Source organism: Mesoplodon densirostris, chromosome 12 (assembly GCF_025265405.1).
Source record: "Mesoplodon densirostris isolate mMesDen1 chromosome 12, mMesDen1 primary haplotype, whole genome shotgun sequence".
Lineage (NCBI taxonomy): Eukaryota > Metazoa > Chordata > Mammalia > Artiodactyla > Ziphiidae > Mesoplodon > Mesoplodon densirostris.
In genome coordinates this window covers 34,649,544-34,675,328 of record NC_082672.1, presented here as the reverse complement: position 1 = coordinate 34,675,328, position 25,785 = coordinate 34,649,544, and the positions used below count along the sequence as shown (strand labels likewise).

At 36.2% G+C, this 25,785-nt stretch overlaps 1 protein-coding gene across 4 annotated transcripts in view; it reads right to left on the bottom strand.

The window, feature by feature from the left end:
* PTPRK (protein tyrosine phosphatase receptor type K) overlaps positions 1–25,785 on the bottom strand; it is a 584,222-nt gene that overhangs the window by 439,111 nt on the left and 119,326 nt on the right. For all 4 annotated transcript variants that reach the window (XM_060115422.1, XM_060115424.1, XM_060115423.1 and 1 more), the window contains exon 2: positions 15,770–15,892. In XM_060115422.1, the coding sequence (XP_059971405.1) occupies positions 15,770–15,892 (123 nt within the window). The remainder of the gene's footprint in view (positions 1–15,769; positions 15,893–25,785) is intronic.

Sequence of the window (25,785 nt, the reverse complement as noted above, 5' to 3'; positions counted from 1 at the left end):
AAGCAGCTTTTCTTATTTATGGTTTGAAGACATTTTGAGTTGGGCTTTCCATTATTTGGAGCTGGAGAAAGCATGAGAGATATAACTTTTGCCATACTTCCAAGTCAGCCCTAAAGCTTTTTTTCCTGTATTCTCTAAAGAAGGATCTGTACTCCAATTTGTTTACATAGAGTTCAAAATTGAGATCTTTCTACTATATTTCTACATACCTGGATTCCCAATCTTGAGTTTCCCAAGACATGAAACCTCTGGAAACTTACTTGACCTCTAGGAACCTCAGTTCCCTCATCTATAGCAAGCGTTAATACATACCTGAAAGGGCTTTTATGAGAATTAAATGAAATGTCATATAAAAATGCCTAGGAATGGGCTTCCCTGGTGGCGCAGTGGTTGAGAGTCCGCCTGCCTATGCAGGGGACACAGGTTCGTGCCCCGGTCCGGGAAGATACCACATGCCGCGGAGCGGCTGGGCCCGTGAGCCATGGCCACTGAGCCTGCGTGTCCGGAGCCTGTGCTCCGCAACGGGAGAGGCCACAACAGTGAGAAGCCCGCGTACCACAAAGACAAAAAAAAAAAAAATGCCTAGGAATGGATAGAATTGGTCAGAAAAGCATTTTTTTTTTAATTATCTATTAAGTCTAACCTAGCTTGGATAAAAACCACACACTCAAAACATAATTTTTAAATAGCCAGATTTGCCATTCTACTTTTCAATTTAATTCACCAACTATTTCAGAACTGGAGAAGGGAGGGAGGTACAGAAATATATAATTGACTTGATGAAATTTGTGGAACTGTCCTATTTAATTTTATTCTCATAAACGACAAGAAGCAAGTCATCATATCTTTTTATTGTCCCGAGGTGAAGATTTCATGATGCTGCTGGCATTTATAAGTTGTCATGTGCTCTAAATATATAAAACATTCACTTTTGTTGAGAAATATTTCTCAGTCAATAATTTCCTCTCTGAAGTAGGGGGAAGAGGTCTGTCAACATACCACCATACTGGCGACATATATAAGGTTGGAAAACTGACAGTCTTCCAAGATTTCCAAAGTATCTTTTTATGTAATGATAAATATATATGCATAGCTCTATATTTTTCACATTGTTAACTATATGAGAAAATTAACATCACATATTTTTAAATAATCTCTAATTTAATCACTTAGATTTCATTGCTTTTTTGCATAATTATTTCCCCAGTCATTCTTCTTGTGTTTGAAGACAAAGCTTTTAAGCTGAGAGTGTCTAAGAGAGTTCTTTAGCCATCATGAGGCAAGTTTATTTTTAGAGAGGAAAGTATAAGGTCGTAACTGTACTTTCAGTCACACACCCCCCAAGGAAAAGTAATTTTGTTTCCTTGGGCCATGTATTGATTTTAAGGCATATGTTAAAGGTGACTGCATAGTCTTTGAGATTACTCTGTATTCTTAGCCCTAATTCATTTAGGAGGTTGGAAGTTCTCTAGCACTGACACCAATATTAATTTCTTTTCTTCTTTTTTTTTTTTTTTTAAATACTGGCCTGTTTTCTTCCCCTGAGATATATCAGGACATATCTAACCTAGATACATTTCATACTTGAAATAACAGGAAAATATTCCTGTCTCAGCATGCCATTTCTGTCCACTGTAATTTGGATATTCTTCATGCTGCATTTATGTCCACAAGGGTAATAGTACTTACATTAAAAACTGGCCCTCATGAAGTAGCTCACCCTTCACGTAGTCCTTTACAGCCTTTCACTCTCTGACCCTGTAATGCCTCCAACTCCCACTGTTTTTAATAAGCAACTCAAATGTGGTAAACTGTCTTCTCTGTGCTGAGGGCAAAAGCACCAGCAGACACATGATGACATGGTTTTGGAAGAGCACATGGAAATAAGCCCATAATTCTAGTCCTAAAATACCCCATTGCAAAGTCTTAAGATTATTTTCAAACCCTAACCTTTAGTATGAGTTCTTTAGTCCAAAAATTTTTCTTCTACCATACATGCTCTAATGAGACAGCAGATAATATATGCCTTTCAAAAGGTTTGCTTAGACAGCCATGCAGCAAGTATTCATCAAATAACTAAAAATAACATACAGGTAAATCCAAAAAAACGACAAAGCATCTCACTAGGGGGTGGGAATGTCACGGAGGAAACCCTGAAGCTTGGCAGAAATTCCAAACAACAGCGAGTCTCAGATTTCACTTCATATGATGATAAAGACAGAATCATTTAAAGCTTTTAAATTTTGGAAAGAAACAGTATTTTAAATGAAGTAGTAGGAAATCATTCTGCATTAAATCTAATATACAGCTCACTTTATACAGGATTTAGAGATCTAAGACCAAGTCAAGGAAATTTATCAGCTACACTACATCTATGAAGCAGGATGGCACTGTGGCAAGAGTAACTGTGATATTAGACAAACAGACCTAACTTCAAACTCTGCCCCTCGGTCGCTTTCAGCTAGTTATTTACTCTACTTATGTCTAAAATGTCAATAATTTTGTAAGGTTCATGTGAGGATTAAAAATATATCTCATGTTCCTGGTATAGTAAAACCCAGTAAACTACCAGTAAGTCACAGGTAATGGTAGCAAGTACCCTCATTTCAGAGATGCTTATCTGAAAGTGTTTGGTGTGCATATAACCATTGTTTGCAAAATGTCTCTTGGAGCCTTACTTCTGTGACTGTTTTTCAGAGAAGCCATCTTGATGGAGCTGGAAGGTAGAGAGGAAACGGGTAGAGGAGGGAGGTAGGGAGTACAAAGCAAGCAGGTTCTGGAACCAGTGGCTCCTTGTTATCAATTTTACATATTTGAGGGCTGAGACATATTGCTTTCAAAAAAAGAACTCTACCAGGGATTCCCTGGTGGAGCAGTGGTTGAGAGGCCGCCTGCTGATGCAGGGTACACGGGTTCGTGCCCTGGTGTGGGAAGATCCCATATGCCGTGGAGCAGCTGGGCCCGTGAGCCATGGCCACTGAGCCTGCGCGTCCAGAGCCTGTGCTCCGCAACGGGAAAGGCCACAACAGTGAGAGGCCCATGTACCACAAAAAAAAAAAGAACTCTACCATTTTTTTTTAACCTGAAAATCAAATGGTTTTGATGCATAACCTTTCAGCTTTAAACTTCTGAGGTTTTCAGGCTCTGTCTCTTACCTTTTCCCTCTCTCTCCTTCTTGCCACCCTTCCGTTCTTCTCCCCACTACAACCCATCTCTCAAGTTCTCCTTAAGACAACAGCACAGGTTCATAACACACACTAGCCTTGTTAGTATTCACAGACAATAATAACTAGATGACAAACAGAAAATAAACCAACATTTTGGCCTGATTTCCAATATCCTGTGACATAAACAAAACTAGCAATAACACTGCAACTCAATATCTCTTAACAAACACCATATGCACATAACTTCATTCTACAATTCAGTGCCATATTTTGACTCTGCTGGATTTGCTGTCAAATAATTGTTAATTCAGTATGTGAAAATTTTGCAATTATGACCTTGTACAAACACATGCCTTGAGAGGGCAGACAGCAAAAGCAAGAAGAACTACAATACTGCAGCCTGGGGAACGAAAACCACATTTGCAGCAAAATAGACAAAATGAAAAGGCAGGGGACTATGTACCAAATGAAGGAACAAGATAAAACAACTAAATGAAGTGGAGAAAGGCAACCTTCCAGAAAAAGAATTCAAAATAATGACAGTGAAGATGATCCAGGACCTCGGAAAAAGAATGGAGGAAAAGTTCGAGAAGATTCCAGAAATGTTTAACAAAGACCCAGAAGACTTAAAGAACAAACAACTAGAAAAGTAAAGAACAAAAAAAAGAGGGCTTCCCTGGTGGTGCAGTGGTTGAGAGTCCGCCTGCCGATGAAGGGGACGCGGGTTCATGGCCCGGTCCGGGAAGATCCCACATGCCGCAGAGTGGCTGGGCCCGTGAGCCATGGCCGCTGAGCCTGCGCGTCCAGAGCCTGTGCTCCGCAACAGGAGAGGCCACAACAGTGAGAGGTCCACGTACCGCAAAAACAAAAAACAAACAAAAAAAGAACAAAAAACAGATGAACAATAAAATAACGGAAATGAAAAATACACTAGAAGGAATCAATAGCAGAATAACTGAAGTAGAAGAAGGGATAAGTGACCTGGAAGAAAGAAAGGTGGAAATAACTGCCGTGGAACAGAATTAAGGAAAAAAGAAATGAAGACAATCTCAACCTCTGGGACAACATTAAACACACAAACATTCGCATTATAGGGGTCCCAGAAGGAGAAGAGAGAGAGAGAGAAAGGACCCGAGAAAACATTTGAAGAGATTATAGTCAAAAACTCCAACAAGGGAAAGGAAATAGCCACCCAAGTCCAGGAAGCACAGACAGTCCCAGGCAGGATAAACCCAAGGAGAAACACACCGAGACACACAGTAATCAAATTGACAAAAATTAAAGACAAAGAAAAATTCTTAAAAAGCAGTAATGGAAAAATGACAAATAACATACAAGGGAACTCCCAGAAGGTTAACAGATGATTTCTCAGCAGAAACTCTACAAGCCAGAAGGCAGTGGCATGATATATTTAAAGTGAAGAAACGGAAGAACCTACAACCAAGATTACTCTACCCAGCAAGGATCTCATTCAGATTTGATGGGAGAAATCAAAAGCTTTACAGACAAGCAAAAGATAAGAGAATTCAGCACCACCAAACCAGCTCTACAACAAATGCTAAAGGAACTTCTCTAAGTGGGAAACACAAGAGAAGAAAAGGAACGACAAAAACAAACCCAAAACAATTAAGAAAATGGTCATAGGAACATACATATTGATAATTACCTTAAACGTGAATGGATTAAACGCTCCAACCAAAAGACTCTGGCTCACTGAATGGATACAAAAACAAGACCCATATATATGCTGTCTATAAGAGACCCACTTCAGACCTAGGGACATATATAGACTGAAAGTGAGGGGATGGAAAAAGATACTCCATGCAAATGGAAATCAAAAGAAAGCTGGAGTAGCAATACCCTATCAGATAAAATAGACTTTAAAATAAAGAATGTTACAAGAGACAAGGAAGGAAACTAAATAATGATCAAGGGATCAATCCAAGAAGAAGATCTAACAATTATAAATATGTATGCACCCAACATAGGAGCACCTCAAAACATAAGGCAACTGCTAACAACTATAAAAGGGGAAATCGACAGTAACATAATGATAGTGGGGGACTTTAACACCTCACTTACACCAAGGGACAGATCATCAAGACAGAAAATTAATAAGGAAACAGAAGCTTTAAATGACACAAGAGACCAGATAGATTTAACTGATATTTATAGGACATTCCATCTGAAAACAGCAGATTACACTTTCTTCTCAAATGCACATGGAACATTCGTGAGGATAGATCACGTCTTGGGTAACAAATCAAACCTCAGTAAATTTAAGAAAACTGAAATCATATCAAGCATCTTTTCTGACCACAATGCTATGAGATTAGAAATCAATTACAGGGAAAAAAACGTAAAAAACACAAACACATGGAGGATAAACAATAGGTTACTAAATAACCAAGAGATCACCAAGAGGATAACCAACAGGAAATCAAAAAATAGTAGAGGGCTTCTCTGGTGGTGCAGGGGTTGAGAGTCCACCTGCCAACGCAGGGAAGGCGGGTTCGTGCCCCAGTCTGGGAGGATCCCGCGTGCCGTGGAGTGGCTGGGCCCGTGGGCCATGGCCACTGGGCCTGTGCGTCCAGAGCCTGTGCTCCGTGGCGGGAGAGGCCTCAGCAGTGAGGGGCCCACATACCACAAAAAAAAATTAGTAGAGACAAATGACAACAAAAACATGACGATTCAAAAATGATGGGATGCAGCAAAAGCAGTTCTAAGAGGGAAGTTTACAGCAATACAAGCCTACCTCAAGAAACAAGAAAAATCTCAAATAAACAATCTAACCTTACAGCTAAAGGAGAACTACAGAAAGAAGAACAAAAAAAACCCCAGTGTCAGTGAAGGAGAGAAATCATAAAAATCAGAGCAGAAATAAATGAAATAGAAACAAACAAAACAATAGCAAAGATCAATAAAACTAAAAGCTGGTTCTTTGAGAAGATAAACAAAATTGATAAACCTTTAGCCGGAATCATCAAGAAAAAGAGGGAGAGGACTCAAATCAATAAATTTAGAAATGAAAGAGTAGAAGTTACAATGGACACCGCAAATACAAAGCATCGTAATAGACTACTACCAGCAACTCTATGCCAATAAAATGGACAACCTGGAAGAAATGTACAAATTATTAGAAAGGTATAACCTTCCAAGACTGAATCAGGAAGAAATAGAAAATATGAACAGACTAATCACAGGTAATGAAATTGAAACTGTAATTAAAAATCTTCCAACAAACACAAGTCCAGGACCAGATGGCTTCACAGGTGAATTCTAACAAACTTTTAGAGAAGAGGTAACACCAATCTTTCTCAAACTCTTCCAAAAAAATTGCAGAGGAAGAAACACTCCCAAATTCATTCTATGAGGCCACCATCACTCTGATTCCAAAACCAGACAAAGATACTACAAAAAAAGGAAATTACAGACCAATATCACTGATGAATATAGAGGCAAAAATCCTCAACAAAATACTAGCAAAGAGTATCCAACAACACATTAAAAGGATCATACACTATGATCAATTGGGATTTATCCCAAGGATGCAAGGATTCTTCAATATATGCAAATCAATAATGTGATACAGCATATTAACAAATTGAAGAATAAAAACTATATGATCATCTCAATAGATTCAGAAAAAGCTTTTGACAAAATTCACCACCAATTTATGATAAAAACTCTCCAGAAAGTAGGCATAGAGGGAACCTACCTCAACATCATAAAAGCCACATATGACAAACGCACAGCAAACATCATTCTCAAGGATGAAAAACTGAAAGCATTTCCTATAAGATCAGGAACAAAACAAGGATGTCCACTCTCACCACTCTTATTCAACATAATCTTGGAAGTCCTAACCATGCAATCAGAAAAGAAAAAGAAATAAAAGGAATACAAATTGGAAAATCACTGTTTGCAAATCACATAACACTATACATAGAGAATCCTAAAGATGCCACAGAAAATTATTAGAGATAATCAATCAATTTGGTAAAGTTGCAGGATACAAAATTAACGCACAGAAATCTCTTGCATTCCTATACACTAACACTGAAAGATCAGAAAGAGAAATTAAGGAAACAATTCTATTCACCATTGCAACAAAAAAGAATAAAATACCTAGGAATAAACCTATCTAAGGAGGTAAAAGACCTGTACTCAGAAAACTATAAGACACTGATGAAAGAAATCAAAGATGACACAAACAGATGGAGAGATATACCATGTTCTTGGATTGGAAGAATCAATATTGTGAAAATGACTATACTACCCCAAGCAATCTACAGATTCAATGCAATCCCTATCAAATTACGAATGGCATTTTTTACAGAACTAGAACGAAAAATCTTAAAATTTCTATGGAGACACAAAAGACCCTGAATAGCCAAAGCAATCTTGAGGGAAAAAACAGAGCTGGAGGAATCAGACTCCCTGACTTCACACTATACTACAAAGTAACAGCAATTAAGACAATATGGTACTGGCACAAAAACAGAAATATAGATCAATGGAACAGGATAGAAAGCCCAGAGATAAACCCATGCACCTACGGTCAACTAATCTATGACAAAGGAGGCAAGCATATACAATGGAGAAGACAGTCTCTTCAATAAGTGGTGCTGAGAAAACTGGACAGCTACATGTAAAAGAGTGAAATTAGAATGCTCCCTAACACTATACACAAAAATAAACTCAAAATGGATTCAAGACCTAAATGTAAGACCAGATACTATAAAATCCTCAGAGGAAAACATAGGAAGAACACTCTTTGACATAAATCATAGCAAGATCTTTTTTTGACCCACCTCCTAGAGTAATGAAAATAAAAACAAACAAACAAAAAAATAGGACCTAATGAAACTTAGAAGCTTTTGTACAGCAAAGGAAGCCATGAACAAGATGAAAAGACAACTCTCAGAATGGGAGAAAATATTTGCAAACGAATCAATGGACAAAGGATTAATCTCCAAAATATGTAAACAGCTCATGCAGCTCAATATTAAAAAAGCAAAAAACCCAATCCAAAAATGGGCAGAAGATCTAAATAGACGTTTCTCCAAAGAAGACATTCAGATGGCCAAGAGGCACATGAAAAGCTGCTCAACATCACTAATTATTAGAGAAATGCAAATCAAAACTACAGTGAGGTATCACCTCACACCAGTTAGAATGGGCATCATCAGAAAACCTACAGACAACAAATGCTGGAGAGGGTGTGGAGAAAAGGGAACCCTCTTGCACTGTTGGTGGGAATGTAAATTGATACAGCCACTATGGAGAACAGTATGGAGGTCCCTTAAAAAACTAAAAGCAGGGCTTCCCTGGTGGCACAGTGGTTGGGAATCCGCCTGTCAATGCAGGAGACACGGGTTCGAGCCCTGGTCTGGGAAGATCCCACATGCCGTGGAGCAACTAGGCCCATGTGCCACAACTACTGGGCCTGTTGTCTAGAGCCTGCGAGCCACAACTACTGAAGCCCACGTGCCTAGAGCCCGTGCTCTGCAACATGATAAGCCAAGGCAATGAGAAGTCTGCACACCGCAACGAAGAGTAGCCACCGCTCGCCGCAACTAGAGAAAAGCCCGCGCGCAGCAACGGACACCCAACGCAACCAAAAATAAATAAATAAATAAATAAATTTATATATGTAAAAAAATAAATAAATAAAAGCAGAATTACCATATGACCCAGCAATCCCAGTACTGGGCATATACCCAGAGAAAACCATAATTCAAAAAGACACATGCACCCCAATGTTCATTGCAGCACTATTTACAATAGCCAGGTCATGTAAGCAACCTAAATGCCCAGTGACAGACGAATGGGTACAGAGATGTGGCACATATACACAATGGAATATTACTCAGCCATAAAAAGGAAGGAATTCGGGTCATTTGTAGAGATGTGGATGGACCTAGAAACTGTCACACAGAGTGAAGTAAGTCAGAAAAAGAAAAACAAATATCGTATATTAAAACATATATGTGGAGTCTGGAAAAATGGTACAGATGAACTGTTTGCAAGGCAGAAAAAGAGACAAATTGTAGAGAACAAATGTATGGACACCAAAGGGGTAAAGCGGGGGGATGTGGGGGGATGAATTGGGAGATTGGGATGGACATATATACACTAATATGTATAAAATAACTAACAATAACCTGCTATATAAAAAAAATTAAAGTAAAAATAAAAAATAAATAAAAATCAATTAAACAAAAAAGAAACACATGCCTTATTATCAATTGTCTACAAGAGGGTAATGGAAATATTAGGCAAGGTGATCCACTCATTTTAATGAGTGACAAAGGTTCCCAGAGAGATAGACTATAGGTTAGAAATGGTAAGATAACACAAAAACTCCCTTGAAATTTCTTAGATATATTAAAATATGATACATTGGATACTAATATTATTTAGTAAATTTTGTCTAAGTCTTTTCTTAGAAAGCTAAGAGACTATTATCATTACATAGAAAAACTTAGCTGAAATTCTGTTAGTTATATATGTTATCATATAAATCAAATATTTTATTCAATTTTCACTATATAACACTCTCAGAAGAAAGCCAGGCACAAAATCATGAGACCCATGCACGCTCACCATTGAATACAAAACACATTTAGTTTCTACAAATAGATGTTGAAGAAAGCAAGCCTTATTTTAACAACCTGGCTAATAATTTATGTTTAAACTCTGGGATAAAAAAAAAAGAAAGAAAAAAATGATGCACAGTTCTAAAAATATGTAAATATAAAGACACATTTCATTTCTTATCGTTCTCAGTGTAATTGCCATTTGCTCTCTAAATTTTAGTTTGAGGATTTGATAAGGGGGCAAAATTGAGATCTAGTAGGGCCTTAAACTACTGAATCACACCTCGCTAAGCTTTACAACAAAGGAGGAATGGTTTCTTACTTCAATCTTCAGATTAATTTAATGACAAAGGCCTTTTAGATACACAGACAGAAAGAATGTCTATTCTATTCCATTTTACAGATGGAACTCTGTATAGTGATTTACATTATTATCAGTGAAAAGTACCAAATTCAAGGTAGGATACAATGTAGCATAATTTTAAGCTGTCAAATGGGTACTCTAGAGACTCTAAAATTCAATTAGTCATTTTACAAAAACCTGTTAAGAAGTAAAAGCAGTTATAATTACTCTTGAAGATAAATGTATTGAGATGTCAATCATGATCTCTATGCTCAGATCTAGGTCAGAACATGTAGTAAAATTATCCAATGAATTTGTTTCATGATGTCACAAGTATAAAGGAACATCTGACAAACAAGGTCATGAACACAGATATATTTGAGATAGAAGAACCATTCCAGCTCCCTGCAACATTTCTCATTCTCTATGGATTTGATTTTTATAGACTAGACTTTTGAGGAGTAGAAGATTGGGATTAATTTGACTAGCAAAAGACAAAAGAAAGAGCGAGATCCTAAAAGGGAGCTCCTTCTTTAGTATTAATAACATTTAAAATTATATCCAAAATAAATAGGTGAAATCATTTATAAAGGCAAAGCTAGGGCTTCCCTGGTGGCGCAGTGGTTGGGAGTCTGCCTGCTAGTGCAGGGGACACGGGTTCGAGCCCTGGTCTGGGAGGATCCCACATGCCGTGGAGCAACCAGGCCCGTGAGCCACAACTACTGAGCCTGTGCCTCTGGAGCCTGTGCTCCACAACAAGAGAGCCCGCGATAGTGAGAGGCCCGCGTACCACGATGAAGAGTGTCCCCCGTTTGCCACAACTAGAGAAAGCCCTCGCACAGAAACAAAGACCCAACACAGCAAAAATAAATTAATTAATTAATAAACTCCTACACCTAACATCTTCTTTAAAAAAAAAAATACTATAATAGCAATTGAAATACGTACCAAGTACAGTGGGGAGCATATCTGAATGTGAGGATAGAAGAAATATTATATAAAAGCTCCATGCCAACCAGGAAAATCTTCCCAAACAGATGGAACTTAAGTAGACATAGTAAGAATGGATAGGAGTTTGGTGAGTGGTAAGTGAACAGAGAATGGTCTCAACAGAGGGAAGAGAACATACAAAGGCTCAGAGATGTCAAAGATCATATTATCTTTGAATGTGAGGGAGGGGGTCCAGGTTGGTGAGAAAAAAGGAGTTTGAGCCCATCTGAGGTATCCTATTATATATCTTTCATTCTAAACTATAACATTTTTAAATTCTTAGTCTAGTTTCCCCAAAGTGTCCTTGTGAGCATTGGTTTTATTTACTCTGTTTTTTGCCATTTTCTATTGCCATATAAGATACACAGAGGAAAGTACACAGCTCATAATTGTACAGCTCAATGACTTTCAGTTTGAGTATACCTGTGAAAACACCATCCAGATCAAGAAAGACTGTATTACCAGCATCCAGAAGCCCCCTTCATGCCACCTTCCAAGCACTAACCATCTCCAACCCCTGCCAGCCCTTCCTGGAGGTAAATAATACCCTGGCTTCTAACATCATCAATTTGTTTTGCCTGGTTTTGAAATTTACATAAATGAAATACAGTACATTATCCTTTTGTGTTTCTTTCCCTCAAGATTATGTGTGTGAAATTCATCCATATCATATATGGTAACAGTTTGTTCACTTACATTGCAGTGTAATATTCCATTATGTGACTAATCACCATTTATTTATTCATTGCACTGTTGACAGACATTTGGATTGTTTTCAGTTTGGGACGATTTTGGATACTGATGCTGTAAATACTCTTGTACATGTCATTTGGAAAACATATGTACTCAGTTCTGCTGGGCATATACCCCAAAATGGATCTGTTGGGTCATTAGGCTGTACAACATGGTTGTACAGATTTATACCTGACCATAGTACAGTATATGAAGAGTTTTACTTTCTCCATACTCTCACCAACACTTGAAATTTTGATTTTCATCTTTCTGCTCAGTGTGTAGAAGTTTCTCATTGTGGTTTTAATTTGTATTCCTTTGATGACTGAGTTGAGCAGGTGCTCACACCTTCGTATGATTTTTGGTCATTAGGATATACTAATTCTTTTGCATGCTATTTTTTTTTTCCAGTACGCGGGCCTCTCACTGTTGTGGCCTCTCCCATTGCGGAGCACAGGCTCCTGATGCGCAGGCTCAGTGGCCATGGCCCAAGGGCCCAGCAGCTCCGCAGCATGTGGGCTCTTCCCGGACCGGGGCACGAACCCGTGTCCCTTGCATCGGCAGGCGTACTCTTAACCACCAGGGAAGCCTTGCATGCTATTTTAAACATACTTAGCTGGCCTTTCAGCCACCATCATTGTCATCTGACAAAGGCAGTTTTGCTGAAGAACACTTTAAGCAATTATTGACAGCATTACGTCTTCAAATGAGAAGAAATAATTTTCTTCTTTTCTACCCATCTTCATTCTTTTCTTATTCTTTTCTCTCTTTTTTTAAAATTAATTAAGTTATTTATTTTTGGCTGCGTTGGGTCTGTGTTGTTGCGCGTGGGCTTTCTCTAGCTGCAGAGAGCGGGGGCTACTCTTCATTGCGGTGTGCGGGCTTCTCATTGCAGTGGCTTCTTTTGTTGTGGAGCATAGGCTCTAGGCACGCGGGCTTCAGTAGTTGTGACTTGTGGGCTCTAGAGCACAGGCTCAGTAGTTGTGGCACGTAGGCTTAGTTGCTCCATGGCATGTGGGACCTTCCCAGACCAGGGCTCAAACCCGTGTCCCCTGCATTGGCAGGTGGATTCTTAACCACTGCGCCACCAGGGAAGCCCAATTCTTTTCTTATTCTAATCTATTTATTCACTCTCTCTTTCATCTTCCTGTCTACCTTTTCATTCCAAAAAGATCAATAAACAAAAGTCAATTAACAATGTCCAAGTATTATAAAGAGAGTTCAGTAACAAGTTTGCATCACAGGTCCAGCCTTCTTACTTTCGAGTTGGTAAATGTTTGAGTTCTCTTTTTTTAATAATTGAAAAAAGTAAGCATTAACATTTACTGACTATTTACTTTAAAATAAATTTATCATTCATAAATTTTTAATAAGATAAATCTAAATGTCTCCTTTTTCCCAATTTATGAATAGATAATGTTCAGTGATCATTTTAAAGGAATATCAGAAGGAAAATGAAAAAAACAGTATAGATTGTAAAAAGAGAACAGTAAAAGAAGAATATATACATGGATGCTTTCTTTCACCTTCTCTGAAAGCCAAACACAAATTATATTTGGCAAAAATAAAGTGGCTATGACCTTTTTCCCTCCTCTGTATGATTAATTAATTAATGTCCTATTAATTGGAAGATGTGGCTGAATTTCTACCACTTTCATTTTCTGTGCACATCATCCCGTACTGTAACCACCGATTAAGCTGTTCATCAAAGGTGAACCAGCAAGGTCACCTGAGCAGTATCTCTTCAGCTATTCATTACCCATCTTCAATAGTAACTAACAATGGTAACATTTCCATAAATCAACATCTTTCTGATTGTTCTCTGATGATAAACAGTCAAAATATGTGCATCCCAGCCTACCCTTTTTACTTTTATATAAAAAATTCAGTCTAAATGTACCACAGAGAAAACTCAGCTGAAAGATTACAGGAGTTTCTTTAATTAAAATGTACCAGAGAAATAAGGTTATGTACCTCTGACAGAAAAATACAAACCTACTTATACAACTAAATGAGTCTAAAACAAACAACCCAATCAAAAAATGGGCAGAAGACCTAAATAAACACTTCTCCAAAGAAGACATTCAGATGGCCAGTAGGCACATGAAAAGATGCTCAACACCACTAATTATCAGAGAAATGTAAATTAAAACTACAATGAGGTATCACGTCACATCAGTCAGAATGGCCATCATTAAAAAGTCCACAAACAATAAACACTGGAGAGGATGTGGGGAAAAGGAAACCCTCCTACACTGTTGGTGTGAATGTAAACTGGTACAGCCACTATGGAGAGCAGCATGGAGGTTCCTTGTAAAACTAAAAACAGAATTACCGTATGATCCAGCAATCCCGCTCCTGGGCATATATCTGGAAAAAACCATACTTCAAAAAGATAATGCATCCCAATGTTCATAGCAGCACTATTGACAATAGCCAAGACATGGAAGCAACCTAATTGTCCATTGACAGATGAATGGATAAAGAAGATGTGGTATATATGTGTACATATATACACAGACACACACACAATGGAATACTACTCAGCCATAAAAAAATAATGAAATAATGCCATTTGCAGCAACATGGATGGACCTAGAGATTGTCATACCAAGTGAAGTAAGTCAGACAGAAGAAGACAAATATCATATGATATACTCATATGTGGAATCTAAAAAAAAATGATACAAATGAACTTATTTATAAAACAGAAACAGACTTAGAAAACAAACTTATGGATACCAAAACAGAAAGTCTGGGGGTGTGGGGGGATAAGTGACAATTTAGAATAAAAAGTAGATTTAATTCACCCTACTCTCAAACAGCACATCACAGTGTGGACCAATAAGAAAAATTAGTTATAAAGTGTATATAATCATGATTAAAATACTGAAAATATATTTTAAAACTTAAGTTACTAATAATAGGCAATCATCCCATCAATTATGTATGATAATATACTATAATAAAGTGATTACATATTATTAAATAGTAACTAATGAATTACATTATTAAATATAATTATATTGTATATTATATATGTGAGCATAATTATATTCCATGCTTGTTTATTTCTAAATTTTAGAAAAATAATTCATTCTCTTTAGTAAAGTATTTTAAAATTCCTGTCTGAATTTTCAATTTCTCAATTTAATAAGTTATTGGTAAACATATATGCACAGAGCTTGGAATTAATTCAAAATTAATATGCAGAATTGAAGGCACAAACATTAGTCTGCTAGTGTATAAAATGGTATGTATATGTTAATATTCTATGTCAGTTAAGAGAAAACACAAACTGGCTTAAACAATAAGAAGATGTACTATTTCACAAAACCAAAATTCAAAGGATATAACAAGGTCAAGGTAAAGAAAGTAGGGCTCGGCCCTATTTTTCTATTATCCACTCAAAAAAGATCTCTCCGTTTGACAGTTTGGTCTCCAGGCTGCCTCTCCTCAGAGCCACTGGCATGTTCATGGCCAGTGGAATGAGATAAGCTCTCTCCCTACCATGAAATAAAGATGTTTCCCTTCAGTATGATTAGATAAAATCTTGTGATTTAATAGAATAGGTAGTAAGTGAGCTGAACTCATTTTTAGACTATTTGGCTTGTTCTTCATTTTATTTATTTTTTTATTTCTTGGTTTCATTTCCATTTTGCTTTTTTATTGAACAGGGGGAAAAAAAACTAATGTTTCTATTTTTCCAGAGTTAGAGATAATGAAGATACAGTGAACATTCTTGAGGAAAATAGGATTATATAAAGTTATTGAGGGAAAGGCAAAGAATCCATCGAGGGTCTTTGATGGGGTCAATCAGTTTGACCACACTAGTTTATTATAATAATTAAATTCTTGTACTATACCTAACATAAGAAAATGCTACACATTCCAGACAGATTTTTCCAACACTGGATAAACAGAAGGATTCTCACCTTGTGGCATCTCGGGTGGCAGATAATGAGGTTCTTGAGCACTAACATGAACCCATTCAAAGTCATCATATAGATCCTGGTGGTAATCACAAACTCCCAGACCATCATCAAAAGTACAGCCACCTGAAAGGGGAAAAGAAGAACTACTGTTACATTCTAAACAGTAGAATGTGCTGGAGAAGAAAACATTATACTGAAATGTACAATGTGGTACTCATAAATTTAATAATAAATGGTACTCCTATTTATCACTATTTTCATTAAATGTTCACATAAAATGAAATTTCTATCCGTATCTTGTGTGAATAAGATAGTGGTTTGAGCCTCAGAAGTAAGGCTGAGATTTTTAGATATGAATAATATTAGAAGATATATGTAATAGTGAGGCTTTCCGGAAATATACAAACCACCTGCAATCTAAATAGTTTTTAACAACTTTAGCAGGGAGAAGGGGAGGAAAGAAAAAAGTGAAAATGGTCTTTCTTTATACAGCAAGTTCAAAAAGGTGACATTAATAATTAAATTTACCAAATTTATTGCTTTAGAAGAACACTTTGAAATCTACTCATAATAGCAAATGAAATACTTACAGCTTTATGAGATCTAAAGTGTTTGAGGTCAGTGAAACATGCTTCCATACTTCATTTAGATTGCTTTCACACACAATTACGACTTAAAAGTGAGAAAAACTGAACGAAGCATAAAACTGATCAGATTAGCCTACAATCTCTCTCACTACTTCCACTTTATTTAATAATCTCCTTTTTAAAAATGGAGGTAGCCTTTCCCCATTACATCAGTCATTTTTCCTGGCTTTATTTTCTGGGGTAATTTTATGGCAGAAGTAGAATAATTACTTTTGCTTCTCAGCCTACATATACAGGCACACACAACTCAACATATTTAGTTTATTCAATTCATGAAAATCAGAACTGGCCTATATGTCTAATATTGAAAGAAAATGGATTAGAACTAATGAAAATTCAGCAGTAGGTTTAATGAGAAAAACCAATAACCTGTCTCCCTTCAAGTAGTTTATTTGTTTAGTTTCCACGGGGATCTTTGTGAAGAAGCTCAGTGAATTCTCTGACCAAACAGCAGGCTAGGGGGTGGTAAACTTCAGGCCTATAAATTCTTCTCTGTAAACAGAGAATTCACTTTCCTCATCAAAAATTTATCAATCTGAATATGCAAAAAAGTTATATTCCTCACCAATGACAGAGACAAGCCAGCATTACAGGCAAAGAAGGCAAAAATCAGAAATGTCCAGATGACACTATGGCCCAAAGAACCTTTTTCAAAAGTGGAATATATATATATATATGTATATATATATATATATATATATATATATATATATACATATATATATATAGGTATCCTTGAATCACTCTTATGACCACATCAATCCTTTAAAATAACCAAACTTCAGCAGCTTGAAAGCTTAATGTTGTCTTTTAAATACGCCTAAAACAGCCTTTATATAAATGCTCTCATGAAAAATGATTTATTTTTTAATTTAAAATTAATCAATGAAAAGAGGTTGCTAGGAAATGAATCTTCACATAGCAAGGGGATAGTTTTTCTCAAAATATAATTTGCTCTCACAATCCTAAAATGACTTACTGCTGTGCAACCCATACCTTTAGGGCTTCCACTGACCTTTGTAATAGTGTCAGTGACCTCCGTATATAAATTTAAACTACCAATGGAACCTACATTGGCTCATTTGGAAGACAAATGGGCTTAATTGCTGTCCTTCATGGCCATTGTTAATTTTAGACTCCAGGATTCTTATTAGCAGTAACAACTAGGAAGAGCTATACAAAATAAGTGGGTCAACCCCTGTTATTTGCTGCACTTCACTCCCATATCAGTCAAGAGTCTTGGGGAAAGTTCCTGGTCGATCTGAGTTGAGTGATAGAAGAATTTTTTAAAGATGACTTTTTATTTTATAATTTACAATAAATTCTAATCTAAGAGGTACACTATATCTATCCACCACATGTGTAACATAGGAATAAATCTTTGGTAAAAGATGTTTATGAATCTTTTTGTAAAGAATTTTGTATTTCAAAGTTAAGGACTAATACAGTGTATCAAACTGGGTATAAAAGATACAAAAAATACTATTATTGGCCTGATGAATGGGATAGAGAGACATGCATGGGAGAGTATATATATATATATATATATATATATATATATATATATATATATATATATATATAATACAGCATGTTACAAGGGATCATAACAGTATGACCAAAGTCACAAAGAACACAAATGACAAATGAATTGGCTACTTATACCTGAGTTGGTTTAGGAAGGCTTCATGGAGTTAGGCCTAAAGATGAGGAAGGATGTGCCAGGCCAGAAAGGAAATTGGATTGAAATTAGAAAAAAAGCAAAAGCAAGGGCATAACAAATCTAAAGAAACATGAGATGTTGGAGAGTCTCAAATAATCTCAAATAATTCTGTGTAATGAGCATGAAAAGTATGTAGGGGACAAAATAGAAACAAAACTAAATATGAAAGATTTTTAGATACTATAAAACATTTAGATTTTATTCTATAATTGTATGAAGCCATTAAAGTATTTTATCCAGGAGTATGACACTATTCAAGCCACATTAATAATAATAATGATAACAACAATAATAACAACAGCTATGTAGCGTTTAAAGAGTAATGGGGGAAAACGGAGGTAGATAATTTGGTTCAACCTTACAACAGATAGCACATAATATAATTTGAGCTAATTCCATTTTGCATAATCCCAGTTTACCATTAAAGGCTCACTAGAAAACCCTAAAAACAAAGTCTTCTTTAATACATAGTCTTCTATACACATGCTCCTCTGTTTAGACATTTTTACATATAGTATTATGATCTATTTAAAAGAGAAGTAGCAAGGTTCTAATTCATAAACAAAAACATAATTTATGAATTTAAAGTTTCACTGAGCTAGACAAAAGGAGGCAATACTGAAATGGTGCTCAAGAAATGTCCTGAGGCAGAGGGGATGAAAATGAACAAGGAAACACCTTACATTTTCAGTTTTTGTATTTGCTACTGGTGACAGGACTACGGGGAGTACAGCAAAATCATTTCAGCAAAACGGCAACTGCAAGTTCCTTGACCCTTGGAGGAAAATTACTTCAGAAGAGTCATTTCACAGATTGCTAATTCCTCTATACCAGTCTGTCAGCTAAAGGACAGATCTTTCACTGCAACAGTCTGCTTCCACTATGACAACCCATTTGTGGGGCTTTGCAAGCTGTTCACCTGAAAATAAAAGTCAAGCTAATTTGGACTTGCCTGAATTTCTTTACATTCCTAAGCAACTCAAAAGACAGATACTAAGAAACATTAGGTACAAAAAATAGAAGTATTCCTATCCCCAAAATTATATTGCCTAAACATCTAGAATTTAGTGAGATTCTTGAGTGTTTATTTAAACAGACAGTTCTATGAGAGAGTATGGAAATAGAGATTCTTTCTGTGGAATCATAAAAGAATGAATACTAAACTCAAATCCCTTCTGATATCAAACTTTTCAATAAAACCCAGGGTCAGGTTAATTTAGAACAAAGTTGAATTGGAAAAAAATAAAAGGTCAGTAAGGCCCTGGACAACTGTGAACATTTTATGGAGGACATTCTTTTGAAAGCTATTGTACTAGGACCTTCCACATTCTCCCCTCCAAGGCACCTATGCAGCCTTAATTTTCTGATTGAATCTAATAGCAAGAAACACACAGAATTATCTTTCATGGTTCTTTACTACTTGTAAAGAACAAGCTTCATTTAGCTCAAGATACAGATCATTTTTGTTTTTATTTTCTTAAAATGATTGGAATATACAGGGTTTTGAAAAGTAAGAGTAAAGTCCTAGACAAAATATGTTGGCAAGTGCAATGTCCTTAACACTGTTGTTTTATGACCCTCTAAAATGGGCAAATTAATATTTTCCAATTGTGAATTAAACTGTGATACACAAATTTGCTCATGTAAGTGATCATCAACTTTGAAATAATCTTTCTTCCATTAAGAACACAATGAAAGATTAATATATGTCACATTAGGACACATGAAATACTGAATTAAACTAACTTTGAATAGATCATCTTTGTCTATGCTAATCAGAACCATAATATAATTTTACTGGTATAAGCCCCAAAACTCATTACAAAGAAGCTGATACATTTCACACAAAAAAATTTAAAAGAACAGACAAGTAACTTATTACTGAATCTCTTAAATGTAATTCCATTCATAATCTGAGTCAATATTGTCTTCTCCCAGAAAAGCAGATTTTTACAAAGTGTAAAAATTGATGCTTTTAAATAAAGTTCATATTTCCTCTGAAATCTACTGGGATATCTTAAAATATTTTTTTTCCTTTCAACTTTTGGGAATATTGAAGATACAAAATAAGAATTGACTTATCATAGTCAATGCTTAGGAAGTTTACCTCCAGTCTAAGGATAAACAATGCTTGTTCTCAATTTAAGTACTGAAATTCAAATAGGAAAAAAAATCCAAGTAGATGCAAAGGACGAATGCCTTTGAGGTCATAAGTATGAGTCACTGGTCTTAATGCGACACTCTGGTTCAATAACAAAGAAGATCTAATGAAGAAAAACAAGAAAATTGATGAATAAGAGTTCCTTAAAAGATAACAACTTCAGATCCAGAAAAAAACTATTTTGCCCTGCTAGTAGTTAAGTAGTAGAAGAAAATATTATTTGAGCCTAGCTCCTCCATAAAGGAAAAGGAACTTGAAACACATTATGGAAATCCAAACCCAACATTTATTGATAGATATAAATGACTCTTAATGATGAGAGAAGAGCACATTTCAAACACATCCATAAATTATCTAATTGTTCATCTCTAGAGTTCCATTTCTAGCCAAGAATATATGTTTAATACATACAATCCAAGATTATTTAGCTAGTAAGACTTCTATTCAAATTGTCTATGATTTGAAGCAAATGCTATACTCCAATTGACTGAATAATCTTCTTTTAATAAGACTAAATTAACCAGAATAGAAAAATAAGTCCAGTTTTACTCCCCTCCATCCTTGCAGAGAAGCAATATTAACATCTCCTCAACTTCAATTAAGAAGACTTAAGGAATTTTAAGGAACTGGTACATACCACCACTCAGATGGTAGAAGAAAGAGACAGCATTTCTAGATGAAGCATAGAGAGATGGCTAAGCACATATACAGCTTTCCTATTTTATTTCTTTGAGCTTCAATTTCCTTCCCAATAAAATCAAGATAATAATAGCTATAGTACAGTTGTATGAGGATTAGTGATAATGCATGTAAAGCCCTTAACACTCAACAAGTTTTTTTTTAACAGCACCTTATTTTTTCATGTTCCATTCTTAACAGTGTACTCTGTATATATGCTATACAAATGCAAACCTATGCACATATTAAACAGCAAAAGTCAAAGAAAGAAACTTATGGTTTCCATATAGTTTATCCAGAAAGACTAAAGAGAGTTCCCATAAAGACAATATTATCATATTACCATTACCAGTTTTCCCTGAACACTCATCAGATAAGGAAATAAGGAAACACCTTATTTTAGATCAAGGGTCAGCAAACTTCAACTGTAAAAAGCCAATTAATAAATATTTAGGTTTGGCAGACCATATCATTTCTGTCACAACTACATAACTGTTGTCATTGTAGCAAGAAAGCAGCCACAGAGAATACCTAACAAATGGGTATGGCTGTGTTCAAATAAAACTTTTATGGGACTTCACTGGTGGTCCAGTGGTTAAGAATCCGCCTTCCAATGCAAGCGACCTGGGTTCAATCCCTGGTTGGGGAACTAAGATCCCACATACCGCAGGGCAACTAAGCCTGCACGCTCTAGAGCCCGTGCACCACAACGAGAGAGAAGCCTGTGCGATGCAACTAGAGAAGCCCAGGTGCCGCAATGAAAGATCCCACATGCTGCAATGAAAATCCCATATGCTGCAACTAAGACCCGATGCAGCCAAATAATAATAGAATTAAATTAAAAAAAAATTTTTATTACAAAAACAGGTGGCAAGCTGGATTTAGCCATCAGGCCATAGTTCACCAACCCCTGGGTTAGATCACTCTGATCTTAAGTATCCTTGAAAATTATAGGTAGTACACAGTCTGGTTAAAAGCTTACAAACAAGGGTCTTTGATTTCTGCATCACCTCCATATGACTTGATTTTCTTTCTCATATATCAAGACGAGTGGCAATAGGCCACAGCCAGGAAACTCAAACTGGAAATGGGGTCTGAATGACAGTTCTACGTCTAAAACCAAATCAGATTGTCTGGCTGGACAGAGGTCTAAATCAGAAAGTGAGAACATGAGAGAGCTTTCAAGGTCCCGTAGTCTGGGCTTCAAGCTTTTCAGACAACAAAGGGAAATATATTTTACACTGTGACCCAGCATATATCGATACATACATACATGCATGCAAATAGTCAAATATACAGTATGTGTGAACACAAATACATTTATTCACTCAATCATTTATTATCTCCAACTATGGGCCACTAGTCGGGTGCTCTTTCTGTAAGTGAAAAAAAATTAAGAGTAATTGCGTGAATCAGGGAAGTATTGGGTTGGCCAAAAAGTTCATTCAGGTTTTTCCATAACTAACTTTTTGGCCAACCCAATAGACATGAGAAAAAGAAAACAGGATGGCAATCCTCTGTTTCCAAAACACACAAGCATATGTCCATTGTGGGAGGGTACCCAGAAGACAGATGTAAGCAATCCAAGTCTCTATGCCTAATTTTCAGGTCTCAGGTACAAGCTGAGGTCCAAAAATAAGCCTTTGAGACCTGGGCAGCCCTGACAGTACATATGTGACTTCATCCAGCCTCATTATGGAGCTAATGGATGATTACATGCCAAACAGCCATAGAAATGATTTCACAGATGAAAAGAGGAACATATTAATAAAAAGTACCTCATACTAGAAAAAATTAAAATTTCCCAGAGTTACAGAGAAAGAAAGTGTCAGAGTCAGGATCTGAACCCAGGTACTACATAGCTTCTTTACTCTTGACCATGACATTAAATGGCTCCTCAAATGAAGTGTGATTAGACATCTTCAGAATCATACAGTACAGCTCCCTTCGATCAGCATAACCTCAAGCTATTGCTCAACAAAGGGAGCACTACCCATCTCACCCAGGTGATAGTACGGGGTGCTGCATCCTTTGTGGACAAAATGTAGTAACCTTTCAACCATATTACATGTCAAAGTCTCCTAGACTTGACGCCAGCAATAGGAAAGGTTCTTTATTGGACAGAGCTATAAAAGCCAGGCTGATTAACTCGTAACTTCAGCAAAGAATTGTATTTCAACACAGTGACTTAAGGCTAAGAATGTATATGATCGTAGCACTGTCCTATCACTCTTACTTGGCAACCTTCACTTTCACATCATCTCCCCTAAAACACGTATAAACAAGTGGCTTTTCTATCTTTAAAAACATTAAAATAAATCAAAAGCAATTTTGTTCTGGCAATTTTTGCAGTAGCCCTGACATGAATCCTAGGATAAGAAACCAGGTGTTTTTGCAAAGATCATTAATGTATTTACCCAAGTTTCTTTTCCTATTTTTCATCATTTTTTTCTATTCCAGTAAAATCTCATCTATTTTGTCTAGCGTTAGATACACAATCTAGAGAAACCCATTGAACAAAGTAATAGAGAGTAAATGTACTGAAAAATAAAATTCACAACTGAAACCATATTTACATTTTGGTAAAACTGGAAACCATCCAAGCTCACATTTAAACATTTCTTTGTTTTGTTTTCTTTCTCATGGAGGGATTCCTGGGGGGCTCCACTTCACCCATATCAGACACATTCTGGCTTATTTCAGCAGTTGCTCCTGACTCAGCTCAAGCATGATGGGTGATGGATCATTTTTCATTTATGAAGGGAGTTCTGCAAAATGCTGAAGCCATGTAAAACAGAATTCCATAACCCAACCTCCTAGAGGAAGGGCAAAGATCTGCCTTGAGGTTTTGAATTCAAAATTTTATAGCAGGTTGGCAAAGGAATCAAATATGCTCAGCTACATTTTAAGAAGTTCAACAGTTCGGTTTTGTAAGACTGAAATACACTTCGAAAAAAATAACTAATTTAGTTAATTAAAATGCATCTTTAAAGTAAAAAGAAAAAATTATTTTTTCATTGATATGAAGCCCCTTTCCTATTGAAATGTTTCTAGACTTGGTGTAATATAGAAGGTATACAGGTCAATGTTTGGGTTTCCACAGTTCTTAAAATATATTCTTAAGAGTAAAGACAGTTCTTTCTGCCATTTTCTTTATTCAGGAAAAAAAAGCTGGACATTATCATTTCTATCAGTATATTAACTACTGATTTCAGATGTAGTAACCAGTTCTTTCATTCTAAGCATCATTTAAGCAGTCAGTTTGGCCTTTTACCAAGTCCACAGCAAAGAAGCCACTCACCCAAACACAAGGAAATCCTTACATTAATATTGAGTGATGTTAGAGACCTTGTTGTCAGAGATCTCTACCCCCTTTCTCATAAAGGAAGTAATCGGGGCTTTAACTAATGTTTTGGTGAGACTTTTACTAGCCTTTAAAAACTTCAACTTCTGAGCAAGTCAGTGTTGAAGGCTGAATTATAACTTTCTCTGCTCAAATTTCCTTTCTCAGGACAGTGCATATGGTTACCATTTAGTGGAATCACCACATAAAATAAAGATCCCTCAACCAGCAAAAACCAATGCTCAACACAGACATTTAAGTGATATGTAAGTCAACAGTCAGTCTAATCTAATGAAGAGAGTCATAATTGGGAGAATGATGAATAAGGTATTACACAGGGCCTCACTGAGTGAGATTCAGATCTGGCTGTATCCTCATTTTCTCATTTCAATACCAAAAAAACCCAACCAATTTGGCTCCACTTCCCCATTTCTACTTCTACCTACTACACAGGAATGCTGTGCCAATTAATTTTAAAAATCTCTCCAAAATACCCCATGGTTAGTAAAGCTACATGCTATGCACATTTAGGCATCAAGTTTGGGTTTTAGTTCGGAAAACATCTAGGTGAGATCCTTATTATTGTTTCATATTTACATGACATTTTTAAAGTAGTATGACCAAAATTTGAAGGATTAGAAAACAGAAAATGAGCTTACAACAATATCCCATCATTCCTGAGCCTTTGTAAAAAGATAAAGCAGCTCATATGATAAAAAAATTCAGTTATATGTCAGAAATTCATGCCACCACTGACTCTACTCCCTAGCAGAACTCCTAAAATATAAACTACAATTCAACTATTCTTACATAATAAAAATATTTTAAAGATGTTGACTCTGCCTGAAATAGAATTTCATGTGAAATTCAAAAATATAAAAAAATGCTTCAGTGCAGAAAAGAGGTCTGGACCTGGAAGAATAATTTCGTACAGATAAGTTAACTTTCTTTTGTTGCAAACTCCATGCATATCAGCGGCTCTTGGCTCCCAAGAATAGTAGGTATAAAACTGTCTACAGACTTGAAATATCCTTTCTCATCAAATTTGGATGATTGACTGAAAGCACTATATCCCATTTATTTAACATACTTACTTTAATCTTCCCTCCAGGTTTTGCTCTAAAACATAATGACCGACTTTAAATCCATTGAACTGTACAGTTTACAGATAAAAGGCAAACACATTTCTTCAGAATGAACCATGAAAACCTGGAAATCTTTTATTTTCAAATATGAGGGGTGAGAAGCTGGCACACAGATTTGAATAATAGATTAAAAGCAGTTAACAGTATGGAGATAGCATTTGAAGTATGGTATCAGCTGTGCAGCAGGACAGCTTTCCTGCCTCACTTCTCACCTCAAGTCATAGCTTGTATTTTGAAACTGTCAAAGCTCTAAAAATAGATAAAATAAAAGACATTATTACAGTGCAAATATGACAAGCCTATCCTAGCAAATAATTAG